The 12,312-nt window shown below is 44.8% G+C and overlaps 1 protein-coding gene across 20 annotated transcripts in view; it reads right to left on the bottom strand.

Annotated features, from left to right (window-relative positions):
* Positions 1-12,312, bottom strand: part of MTSS1 (MTSS I-BAR domain containing 1) — a 125,012-nt gene that overhangs the window by 3,636 nt on the left and 109,064 nt on the right. For 6 of the 20 annotated variants that reach the window (XM_030498487.1, XM_030498399.1, XM_030498417.1 and 3 more), the window contains 3 exons: positions 4,898-5,017; positions 1,555-1,719; positions 778-940 (listed from right to left, as the gene is read on the bottom strand). In XM_030498487.1, the coding sequence (XP_030354347.1) occupies positions 778-940; positions 1,555-1,719; positions 4,898-5,017 (448 nt within the window). Of the gene's footprint in view, positions 1-777; positions 941-1,554; positions 1,720-3,704; positions 3,900-4,897; positions 5,018-12,312 lie in introns of all 20 variants that reach the window. The other 14 variants (XM_030498461.1, XM_030498375.1, XM_030498392.1 and 11 more) reach the window with 4 other exon arrangements.

The following is a 12,312-nucleotide window of genomic DNA, read 5'->3' as shown; positions in this document are numbered from 1 at the left end:
TCCCAGCTGTCAGCTCTGAAAACAGCCTCAGCTTTAGTAACTGCATCAGGTTCCTTCCTTTCCATGTAACTGCTGAGCCAAGCTGGGCCCTCTACAAGCCCCACTGCCTCCTGTGACTGCCCAGCACCACCGACCTCGGCTGAGCAAACAAGGCGGCTGCTGAACCCCAAACACCAAACTCGGTACCTCTCAGCCTGCTGCTGGTTCTGAAACAGGGCACAAACCCCAACACCTTACTGCAGCTCCCCAGGTATGCCCGAGTTAAGGTCTCCAATGGATTCTTTTTCCAAATACAATATTTCTGCTTAGGTAGGAAATAAAAGGTCACAAAGGGAAACCAAGAGCAGATTCAGAGCACTGATGGAAGAAGAAAGCAAAGCTCATGAGTGCGTATTTGCTAAGACAATAGCCAGAGAGGACACTACTACCACAAGAGGGATGCAATACCAGTGTCATTCCGCTTAACCCATGAAATGTAATTCCAGCATCTTCTTTAAAATGGTAGCATCCTTATGCTAAAGCTCACTTTAGTAATGCACACGAAAATACGATCATTCAGCACATTCACTATGCAGCAATCCAGGTTTCTATTTAGTTAACAAATCCAGGCTGCATTCCAAGCTGGAAAAAACTTCACAACAGCAACATTTGCCCTTCTCCCCAGAGAGTGAGCCAGTGAGCGCCAGCTGCTGAAACACAGCTCCTTGGCACCGCGGGGGGAGTGTAGGATGGGCAGGCTGGGAATGCTCTGAAAGAGAACATGTCTTGGATGGGTACCTTGTGATGGGATCGTGTCCTCTGAACAGCACGGAGTTGTTGTCTGGGTGCTGTAGCCGCTGGAGCACTGCAGGGAATCCCGGCTGCTCCGCTGGGTGTCCAGCTGCAGCCCTCTTGTCAGAGCGAGCGCCAGCTCCTCGCAGGCCTCCATCTCCTCACCCTGCTGGTTACACACAGGGAAGAGACTCGTTTTGTCTAGAAGGGAGAGTCAGTCTTCATGACTTTTAGCTGTCTCTCCTCCCCAGGCAGAGCTTGTCACCCACCACAACCCAACAGGACTGCGTCCAGCCACTTACTAGGGCTTAGAAACATAAACTTCTTTGGATGCTGCTTCTCTACAAGTGCCAGTACCCAGTGGCACATTGTCTCATGCCTTTGTGACTTCCACTGACCACACCAAAACCTCACCAGTATCGCTGGCTGGACAAACACGTGCCAACACAGAATCATAGAATGGTTTGTGTTGGAAGGGACCTTAGAGATCATCCAGTTCCAACCCCCAAGAACCCCCCACCTCCTACTAGACCAGGCTGCTCCAAGTCCCATCCAACCTGTCCTTGAACACTGCAAGGGATGGGGCAGCCACAGCTTCTCTGGGCAACCTGTGCCAGTGTCTCAACAGCCTCATAGTAAAGAACTTCTTCCTAATATCTAACCTAAATGTACCCTCTTCTCATTTAAAGCCATTCCCCCTTGTGCTGTCACTCCACATCAGAGCAGGAGCCAGCACGTCCACCTCCTTTGCACCAAACAGTGTATGTGAAACCAGAGCGTCACCCTTGTGGCAGCCGACACCGTCATGCTCCGGGGTCTCTGGGCCTCCTCCGGGGGCACGGGGGGGGCGCTCGGAGCCCCTCCATTGACATCTGCCTCGCGCTTCTCCTTGCGGCGCTGCAGCGTGTTCACCATCGGTTGATCGTACGGGCCTGGTTTGGCCCAGTCCTGAGGAAACATGTTGGTTAGTGACAGCCTACCTCAGCAACTGGGCTTTAATTACACACAAACTATGCACAAGGGCAGTTTTAGTGCAACAAACTATCAAACGGGATGTGCCTTTCTGAATAAGGCCAGAAATGAATTAATTGTGAGGATATTAAAGATCTTCACTTAGCAAACCTATCCCTCTTTATTAAAGGGAACCTAGATTTCCTATTCTAGGTGTTCTTACATGAAGATATTTAACATTTTAATACTACAGGTTTTTCTAAATGAAATTCCATTGTGTTAAAGCCTGTATTTTCAGGAATTCAAATGCAGAAATCACTGGCACATGGCAGAAAATATACATGTATGTCCAACCAGTGGTGTAACTGTTCTAGATGGACACGAGCTCTCTATTATGTGCTGTTAGGAATGTCTTCAATTCCGAAAAACTAGGCTTGAACACATTTTTGATACACATCAGAAGAGCAAGCTACTCTGAGCAACCTCTCCATTTACTGACTAGCTGAAGTGTAGTTTGTAAGAAAGAGATCTGTACTGAAGAAAGACTTCACTGAACTCCTGGTGCCAAATTTGAGACAGAAATTCCCCAGGCCACGAGGGCTGTGTTCACTCAGGGCTCTATTAAGCAAAGTCCTGAGGGTGTCCAGAGACCACACAAGAGCAGGACTGACCAGTGACCTGTGCTGGGACGCAGAACCACTGCTAAGCAGCAGCTCCCACATGTAGGGGCAAGCCTGATCCTAAGAGAGTTTTCCATCACCAAGACAAGGAGCGCTTTAAAAACAGGAATAAAAGAAGCTGTGTGTGAGAAGGGGCCACGCACCCAGCACTGGCAGCACTGGCTGCTGGGCAGCCTCCACACAGCCTTCTGATAAGTAATTGGTGATGGGCTAAGACCACACTGCACATTTTTACTAGCATGTGTCTCAGCCCAAGGTACGGCAAGTGCAAGGCAGCTGCACAGAAGCCCCTGGTTTCAGGCATTTTGGTTTTATTAAGATATGAAGCTCTGCTTTGCCTTCACAGCTGTGTCTCTGCTCTAAGTGTTTTGCACTGGCAAGCGTTTCTAGCATAGACATGCTGTGGCCATGTCTTAGCAGTCTCCAGCTGCTGGAATAACAGATTAGGGGGATCCATAACAAGGCACCTCAACTTACATGTATAAGAAAGGTTCCACGGTGCATGTGCATTATCATATAACCACCCACAGGCACCTGAGAGCTGTGCAGCTACCATCAGCGGCACATCAGCCTTGTGAAGATTTAGGGCAACAGGCTTGCTCTTGGTCAGAGCCTTCCAGGGGAACTGACTGGCAGGGACAAGAGTCAAGGCTCTGGCAGACCAGAGACATTTTGATGCCAAGGAAGATCCCTGCAGATCCAACTGGAGCAACTGGAAGCAGTTACTGCACTCTGACTGCTTTGGTGGTCTCACCCAAGGGAGCAGAACAAGCTGGGTGAGCACGTTCAGTCTGTGCAGAGAAGCTGGGACAGCTTCAGTCATCATCTAGGTTCAGCTGGTGATGACCACCTTCTTGAAACACTCCAGCTAGCTATGCAAGAGCACATCTGGCTATGGCTGCCACAGTGAGAACAGCACATCCTTCCACACAGGGTTTCGCTAAGCCAACTGGATGCTGAGTCTGCACTTCCCTGCTCAAGTGAGTGCTTTGACGGTGCTAAACAAGCTCTTTTCTTGCTGAATAGAGCCCAGAGTGCTTTCACCAATGTTCCAGAGCTAAACTATTCCTTCCTACCTACGTGTTGTCAGCTTTAACATGTTTCAGGCAGTGCCAGAACAAAGTCATTCAGAAATACCCCCTACCAGAATTAGCTGGTTATCACTATGCAGTGCCCATTCACAGTGACATTAAACAGAGGAAATCAATGAGTAATTACATGGACGGAAAGGGAGCAACAACTGCCGTGTGCACACTGTTGGGATGAGGAGGTGAGGACTGCCACAACAAAAGGAACACAAACCTTCCAGCTAGGGATCTTAGATGATGGTAACATGCCTGGCCCAATGGTGTAATAATGAGCGTAGTCTGGAAGGAGGGCTGAGGGAGCCCGAGTCCACGCGCGGGAGACAGGCGGGAAATGAGGGAAAGGACCTGCACCAACTGAAGCTACGGATGGGTCACTTGATAAACTACAGTGATAAAACCCATTAGACAACTGGAAACGAAACAAATAAAAAAAAAACAAAATCAGAGAAATTAATATAAACAGGATGAATAATGAAAATATACTGTGACTGATGGCTCGAGGGAGGAAACTTCTGCATCGTAAAACAAAAGAGAAAGCTTAGCTTTGCTGCACATAAACAACAGAAAATCGACACAATGCTTGGTACAGAAGTGAGATTGCTTGAAAATTGTTATGTGGTGTAACAAATTTCAGACATCAATCTAGCAGTCACTGTCTCCAGGCTGAGCAGCTTTGCCTTCTGTCCATGAAAGCAGCACACTGAAAACAGCCTTTGCAATTTAGGTATCCTGCAGACTGCAGACACAGAAACAGAACATTCCCAATACTGGAGGCATTTGCATTGCTGGCATTTATTCTAGGTAGCTGGACAGAGAGGAAAAGCAGAGAGCCTTCAAACACGACGTGTGCTGGCTGTGTGACGACATGGAAGGAAAAAAAGAGGAAACCAACAGCAAGGATTTTCCAGATGAGAATGGAGACTGCTATCACTTCTTCCCTCCTTCAGAGTGTATCCCACGGAATTTAATCCAACCTATTCTTTTGTTTTCCTTTTTGTTTTTGTCAGAATCAAACCCCAATTGCTCAAATACTACCGAATGGGAGAGAGGGGAGAAGCCACAAATAGTAAAACCTGGGCAGGATGCTCTTTGTTAGGCAGCCAGCTGGGTTTGGGCAGTGTTCCACAATCTCTTTGAGTAGAAAAGGTGGACAAGAAGCTTTGCTTAGAAAATTACTTCTGTAAAATGCCCCATTTGTAGCTTCCCCCCCAGCAGGTAGTTTAAAGGCAAGTGCCACTGTGGTTTATTCAAACAGATTTCATTTCTAAGGGAGTGTGCAACAGTTCCTATTCTCATCTTCACAGAGAGGAATCCTGGCTGCGCCCCATGCACTTTATTTGTCCACACATTGCTGCGTTTGGATAACGACCTGGTAGGTTTGTATGTCTTTGAGATGAAGTTTTTCACCTTATCTGTGGAGGCCCAAGCCCCCATGGTGGAGCCTGAGCTGACTGAGGTGGGGGAACTGCACTCGCTCACTGACTGGCAGGTTTCAGAGGCTTCTGAAGAGGCAGAGCTGGACGAATTCTGCAGCGTAAAACAGCACCGCAACGCAGGGGAGGGAGACACAAGCCACCAAAACGATAAAAAAAAACCAACACAAACAACAACAAAACCAAAAAGACAAAAAGCACATACACAGAGACACACAGGAGAGAGGGAAGGATGAGAGAAGCAAAGGGTTAGGCTTTTAAAATCAATTAGAAACTGCTCAAAACCATTGCTAATGTTCAGGAAATCTATGAGAAACAAAACAAGCCATTTGCTTAATGCGAGGACTTGCCACGCTGCTTGAGAATGAGGGAATTGAGGCAGCGACCTCAACTCCCCATCGCAATTTCAGCGTCTCAATTCTGTTAGCTGTCTCAGAGCAAGAAGCTGAGGGAGCTGAAGGCACCTACGGTCCAACCATGCAATATGCTGAGACAACCAGTTTATACAGATAAGCAGATCATCAGTACTTCAAAGACACAAAGTTTAGATTTCAAACACGGAGCAGCAAACGTCACTTACATTCACAAGTTCTCGGATATTCTGATCTGCAAAAGTGCTTGTGAAAAACTCATCTGAGTTCAAATGTCATGGAACAGAGAAAGAAGTGATACTTACCCAAACCGGAGGTTTCCAAAGTGCATTACCTGTATGCATGTGCCTCTGTGGGTAGGATGCATACACCAAAAGCACTCTGACTCAAACTTTTCTGCCCAGCAGCCAATATGAAGGTTACAGGTACTCTGCTGAGTGCTTTCTCTTAACAGCTTGGATGGAGAGCAAAGGAAAGTGCAGGACAGTGTCCACCAAACACCTCAAACATTTTGCTCCTACCTAGGAATCTACCTTCCAGTTTTCAGTGTATGCCTTTAGGTACATTTGCTGCTGTAAGACCTCTACAACAGCATCTAATTCACCTACAGGCACGTGGACCATTTTACCAACTACAATGCTTTTACACACCTCCCCCTTGGAAGTGGCACCCCTCAGTAGGGGTGTGCATGCAGGTCCCACCAAGTGCTCAGAAATGGTCAAGAATATTGGCAAAGTTGTCAGGGCAGTAGAGAGCTCTATTCACTGTCAGGAAATTCAACACTAGCAAGACTAATTCATCCTTTGGAAGTCCAAGACCTGTGAAGCAAGTCTGTCTAAGCATATCCCTGGCATTTTATTTTATGACAGCAGAGAGAATGTGCTCTTGTATCAAGTTTGTGTTGCAAAGCCTCAGTTCTCAAGGAACAGCACTTGAGGAGGAAGGGAAATCTCATCTGAAATAAAATTCCATCAGTTAACCTTAGATGGGATCTTGGGGTGAGTCTGCAATAAAGATAGCTGGACAAGAGGCACTGTAGAGGAGCAATTACTGCTAACACCCAAAAGTTGTCTCACTGCTCGCCAGAAGCTACGTATCAGGAGTGTGTAGCTAATTGCCTAGGTAAAAAGAGGCATCGGTATCCTGAGATAGAACATCATCACCGTAAGGATTCTGGTGAAGACTCCTGGGGCTGTTGAGAAGGCAAAACAGTATCAGCATCTTGAGCTTCATAGCAAACTGTGGGTTTAAGTGAAACTTCATAAAGGTTGCTAAAATGAATTAAAAACCATGTAACGTGGTGGATTATTTTATAGAAATAACACATATCCCACCTTATGCTGACATGAGGTCGGATCTGCGGGTGACCTGTCAAATGTGTTTAGGGTACAAGTAAGCTCAGCTAACAAGGCAGTAAGAGTTGAGGTGTATCAGAAGATCAGAAGAAACTACAGCAAATGATACAAAGCTGTTAAGGAGAGAAGTGACAAGTATGCAGTGGGGTACCCAATGATGTTTTGTGGAACTTGTCTCATTCTTGATTTAATGCAACTCCTTTTACAGGAAAAAACCTCTAAAAATAAGAATACTGACAAACATGAGCTGCAGTTGACTCTGCCATCAGACACAACTACAGTCCCCTAAATGGAAACGAGCCTATTTCTTCTATCCTTAGAGAAAAATACATTATGGAAAACTAGCTTTTAAACTAAAACTCGAGAGTTCTGCCTGACATTGCAGGTAGCTCAGAGAAAGAAACTGTTTGAGAAGCCCCATGAGAACACTCACACTAGTGTTACACTTTGGCCAGGGAAAAAAACAAAAGGGAAGAAAAATGTAATTACAGAAAATGCTTTTTGAAACCCTGTCTTTATGGCCTGAAAGACCCTCCTGGGTCTGCACACTCTGCACATGGCAGGGCACACAAAGAAGGGTCTGAGTTCCACACATGGCATCATGCCACCTTGTTTTCTGCAGATGCCCCAGTGATGACAAATGAGCATTTGGAGTTTACATGTAACAGACTATTCCTGTTTACAAGCCAGAAACTTCATGAGATTATGTCAATTAATGGTAGAAATGGGTCATAAATGAGGTTTATTAGCAATAAAGCTGCATGTAGCAAATAGATGGGAAAAGGCCAAAAATGCAAATTCTGAAGATGCAAAGAATTGTTCCATTTATTTGGTGCATGGGGAAAAAAGCCTGGAAGTGGTGAACTTATTTTTGCAATAAAATGATTCCAAGGTGAAAAAAGAGATGGAAGACAGGACTCCCCCACTAAATCAGCATGGCCATTTTCAGCAGGCAAAGTTAGACCAAGGGTGAACCAAGATGCCATGGGGAGAACCCCTGAAGGAAATGCAGGAAGTGGTGGTAGGGAAACAGGGTCTCCTCGTCTTGACAAACTGGGATGGCACAAGGAAGGTCTTGCTAAAAAAGGATTCCAACAGTGAGAAAACGATGGAGAAGGAGGCAAAAGAATGCTGAACTCCTGAAGGAAAGGCGTAAAGAAAACACAAGTGACAGCAGGTCAAAGGCTGCCTGGGTCAGACGGCAGAAACAGTCCGGAATGGTTGGAGCTAGGTATGGGAAGCACAGACCGCCCTTCATTTCTTACATAAAGGACTGAAAACAGAAAGTGCACAGTCACTGCTTGGGCAAAAAGCCTCCAGATGTTTGAGTGCTTGTTCTCGGTGCACTGGCACAGGCACTCCTGGAGACACACACAGGCAAACACCGGGCAGAGCAGTTCCTCCTCCACACCCCGTGGAGTGAGAACTTTTGACTACTGGATGTTTTCAACTTATTCTTGTCGATTCCTTTTTTAAATGACTGTTTAGTTTGAATGATTTTGAAAATTGCTTTTTCCATTTTAGCTATTTTAACCCTGGGAGATGAGGTTTTTTTCCCCACAGCTGCGATAATGGTGGTTCTGCTCTGCACTCAAACCATCTCTTTTGAGAAAAGGCTTGAAGTTAACAGTATCAGCAGAAAGCTAAAACTGTGCTCTGCCCAGTAATAACCAGTTCCTCAAATGCATGTTGGACATGTGTAGCTTGGTATCTGGTGTCTCACACATTGTGCCAAGGCTTGTTCTTGGGTAGTGTCCCACTGCTTGCTGTGGTATGTATGAATTCCAGTAAGGATAGAAAAAAAAAGCTGTATTTTGGGCTACTGGACTGTATGATTATATTTTCCATCTGTTGTCCTACTAGCCTACAAAAGAACCGCTGTTATCTTGGATTACTTGCATCCTTTGTCTGCTATGTTTTCCACTCAAATACAGTATTACTTACTTAACCCCTTCCCTTCCTCAGCTACTGAACAGAGCTCCCTGGGCTCTCCCAAGAGACCAAATCCTGATGGAGAGCTTGGTCCAGTGTCCCTCTACAGTCAGGGGAAGACACCTCAGTTACTTTTTAAAAAGCTTTGGATAGTGACTCAAAGTCACCACCTCAATTTGTCTCACTTCCAGGAACGTGTCCCTACTCTCCTCTCTTTTCTACTCAGGGACAAACTGTTGGGAAACTGAACTTAAAAAAGGAATTTTAGCAGAAACAAATACCAGGGATTATTTACAGACTCAATTCAGGGTTTGATTTTGGTTTTGGTTTTAAGGTCTGATTTGGGAGTGTTTCTTAATTTACATGGAAAACAGCTGTAACAATATATTTCCCCTATTCTAACCTCAAGCTACGTAAAAGCAATGGGGTCTCCTCAAAAGTAGTATCTTTCCAGCTTGCTAATCTGTACATGCAGAAGCAAGTTCACATTTAGCTTCCTTCCACTTCACTGTTTATAGAAAGCTACTTCCAGAATATTCTAACAACAAAGACTTAGTCCTCTGCTGTTTGACAGCACAGCAAGTTTTTTCTCTTCTTCGTCTGCTTCTCTCTCCTTGCTTTCATCCCCATGAAGTCATAAGCAGCCTCTAAAATCCAACTAATTGCCTCTCCCGTGTGCCTGCACTCCAAGTCCATTGATCCTTGCATTATTCTCCTCAAATATAACTGCACTACTACCACATTACTTCATCACAGAAACTCCTAGACCTCAGTTTGCCTCCTACATAGGGCCACGTGTGGGTTTAGCAGCACCAGCCATGTTCAGTGTTCATGCAGAGCTGCTCGGTGCTCCCAGCAGCAGGTCTGTTGGAAGGGCTTTACCTGGTGTCAGTAATGCTGCCCACGGCTCACCTCACATCTGGCATTCAGAGAAACCGTTCTGCTCCAGGAAGAGACCTGTGATGCTTTTCCAGCTGCTCAGCTACACCCAAATGTGCTTGCTTTATTAAGAACAAAGCACTTTACAGTGACCTTTCTGCACGTACAGCTATCTGTAACAGGCCAACACTTTTACTCGCAGTGATGTTACCAGCCACACTGCAGAAAAGCGATCGTTCTAAACCAGTGTAAGGGCAGAGTCTGGTTTTGTAATTGCTTTTTCCTTATCTTCTATGCAGAGTGTGATAACTGTAAAGACTTACTGCTCAGCAGCTATGGGTTGAAAAGCAGTCTTCATTTTGGCAGTCACCTTTCCTCTGGTATAATCTTTATCTTGTTTAAATCTCTATTTTATTTTTCCTTTATATAATACAGAAATTATTCCTTGTTTGAGACACCCCCCTGCCCCAATCTCTGATTAATTTTCAGTGACGCTTGTCTAAAATGTAGGTGAGAGCACGAAAGCTTCACATAACTCATATATTCTCATTCCCATAATATGGGAATTTTATGCAGCCCTCTTCTACTTTTTAATTTAAATCCATTATTAAATCAGCTTTGTTGCCCCCGTAGATGCCACAAACATCAGCAAAGCGTCCACCTGCACAAGATGTACAGCTTTTAATTTCCTTTGTTGATTCCAGAGCTTGCTTTTCTGCTTTCCCACTGTCACTACTGGAAACAATGACATCAGTGTTTTAAACACAGCAGCTGAGATCACTGCTCCTCCCCACCCAGCACCGAGCCTCAAAAGCACAGTCCCACAAGGAAGATCTGTCAGTTGGTTGGAGACACACAACATGGAATAACGCTGTAAATTGAACAGCTTCTCGGTAAGCTCACAATCACAATTACCCGTCAGCACAACACACACAATTTACTCAGTGCTGAACATACAAAGCGAGACACTTAAGCAAAGATGAAGCGGCCAGGCAATGGTCTGTTACCTTTTCCTCTGCGTAAAGGTATACAGACCTAGAGACACACAGAGCACATACCTATTTGTTATACCAACACACTGCACTTGTCAAGTCAACGCCATACTGCTGCAGCCTCCTACAGCTCATTAATAGCTCAAAGTGATGCTTGGATCAGTTTGCAACTTTATGGATGGTTTCTAAAGTGAAGTGAAAGCATATGAACTTAGCTGGTGTAAATCAGCACGACTCACATCAGCTGTCAGGATGTTCTGCCAGCTGACACCAGCCTAAGTTCCCTGCTCTGTTTAACAGGGGAACTTGCCAAGAGACGTATTGGGTTTTTTCCATGCTAAGGGCAATTGCAAAGTTACATCCTCATCTGCAAACACAGCATCATCATGTAGATTACCACCCTTTTATGCAGGTGCAGTGGATACTATGAAAACCAGAGATGATGCTAGCATGTATAACGGATGGATGTATCTTAAAAGCCAACTTCCTTACCTTGTTACTATTGCAGTTTACTTTATTATTGCTCATTTACTTTTTTGCATTTCACTTAGGTTAGCCATAGCCAATCTAAACAAAACATTCGTTTTAGTAGTGTGCACAAAGTTCTTCAGGATGTCATCTATAAAAAATGGTGATGTCCAGACTGGGGACAGTGCAGAAGATGTATTCATTTGAAAAGAAAGCATTTCTATTAAAATGAAAGAGGCAAATATATTAAAAAACTGTTGAGCTTCCCTTGAGAACACGTTCCAAGCTTAAATGAACCTGTGTTGTTTTGGATGATTCCCTAAAAATGACACTAAGGGTGCTACTTACTAAATGTCTGCAAAAGTTAAGGCTCTGTGTGCTGTCAAAGGTGGTGTAGGAGCAGCTTCAGTGTGCAGGGGACACTTTGCAACTGCTAACGCTGGAACTGTTGGCTCCTTGCTGACTGTGAGGATTAAAACCATCAGCTCCCCAGCACAGGAAAAGGAGTGCAACTACATTTATTAAACTAAAGGACAATCTTCTCCAGTGACCTCAGGGTGTACTAGAGATAAGTGATACTCAACAACAGGATATTAGCTCCACCTCAGTTTTGTAACTAAGATTTACGATGGGATTTATAATGCGAGATGGCAGCTCAGCCTTGTTTAAAAAATATTGCAGTTGCAGTGTGATTTGTTAAAAAAAAAACCCAAAATAGAAAAGATTATTCCTGTGCTGGAGGATACGTGCCATGGACGCACGTGAAGCTCTGCCTGCAGGTGGCCCCCTAGTTTTTATGAGCAAATAGAGCAGCAACTTCCTCCTGCAGACCAAAAAATGCTCTGGAAAAGCTCTGCTTATATTTGTAGTGAAATCCTCTTAGTTTGACTGGGTTCAGGATCTTATCATGTATGACTATGCAAACACTTCTGAGGAGTTCCATAAAGAATTAAAAATGCCTCTTATTTTCATGCAGAAACCTTTTTTCTGCAAGGTGCTCAGTCGAGAGTCAAAAAGAGCAGCCCCATCCACAGAAAGGGATGTCATAAAAAACAGCAAAACCAATTCCATATCATATTGTTAATGGCATTTTGATTATTCCAGGCCCTTTGCAGGGGAGGAATAGAAGTAGTCTGTCTGATGCCGAAGCCACTAGTGTCAATACTAAGGCTGTCAGAGGGCTGTTCTGGCACTGGCACTTGTCCATTAAACAGCCACCAGATATTAACAACTCGCAATCTGTGCAGGATATTAACTGGTAACCTCAGTGGGTCAAGTTAATATTATTCCCTCCTGTAAGGTGGGACTTCTTGCTCTGTCTCGTCTGTATGTATCTGAAAGTCAGGCATCTAGGCTCCCTCCAGAGCCAGAGTGAAAACCAAATTCCTTGAG

The sequence above is a fragment of the Strigops habroptila genome, chromosome 1 (assembly GCF_004027225.2).
Source record: "Strigops habroptila isolate Jane chromosome 1, bStrHab1.2.pri, whole genome shotgun sequence".
Lineage (NCBI taxonomy): Eukaryota > Metazoa > Chordata > Aves > Psittaciformes > Psittacidae > Strigops > Strigops habroptila.
This window is presented reverse-complemented; position numbering and strand designations above follow the sequence as displayed.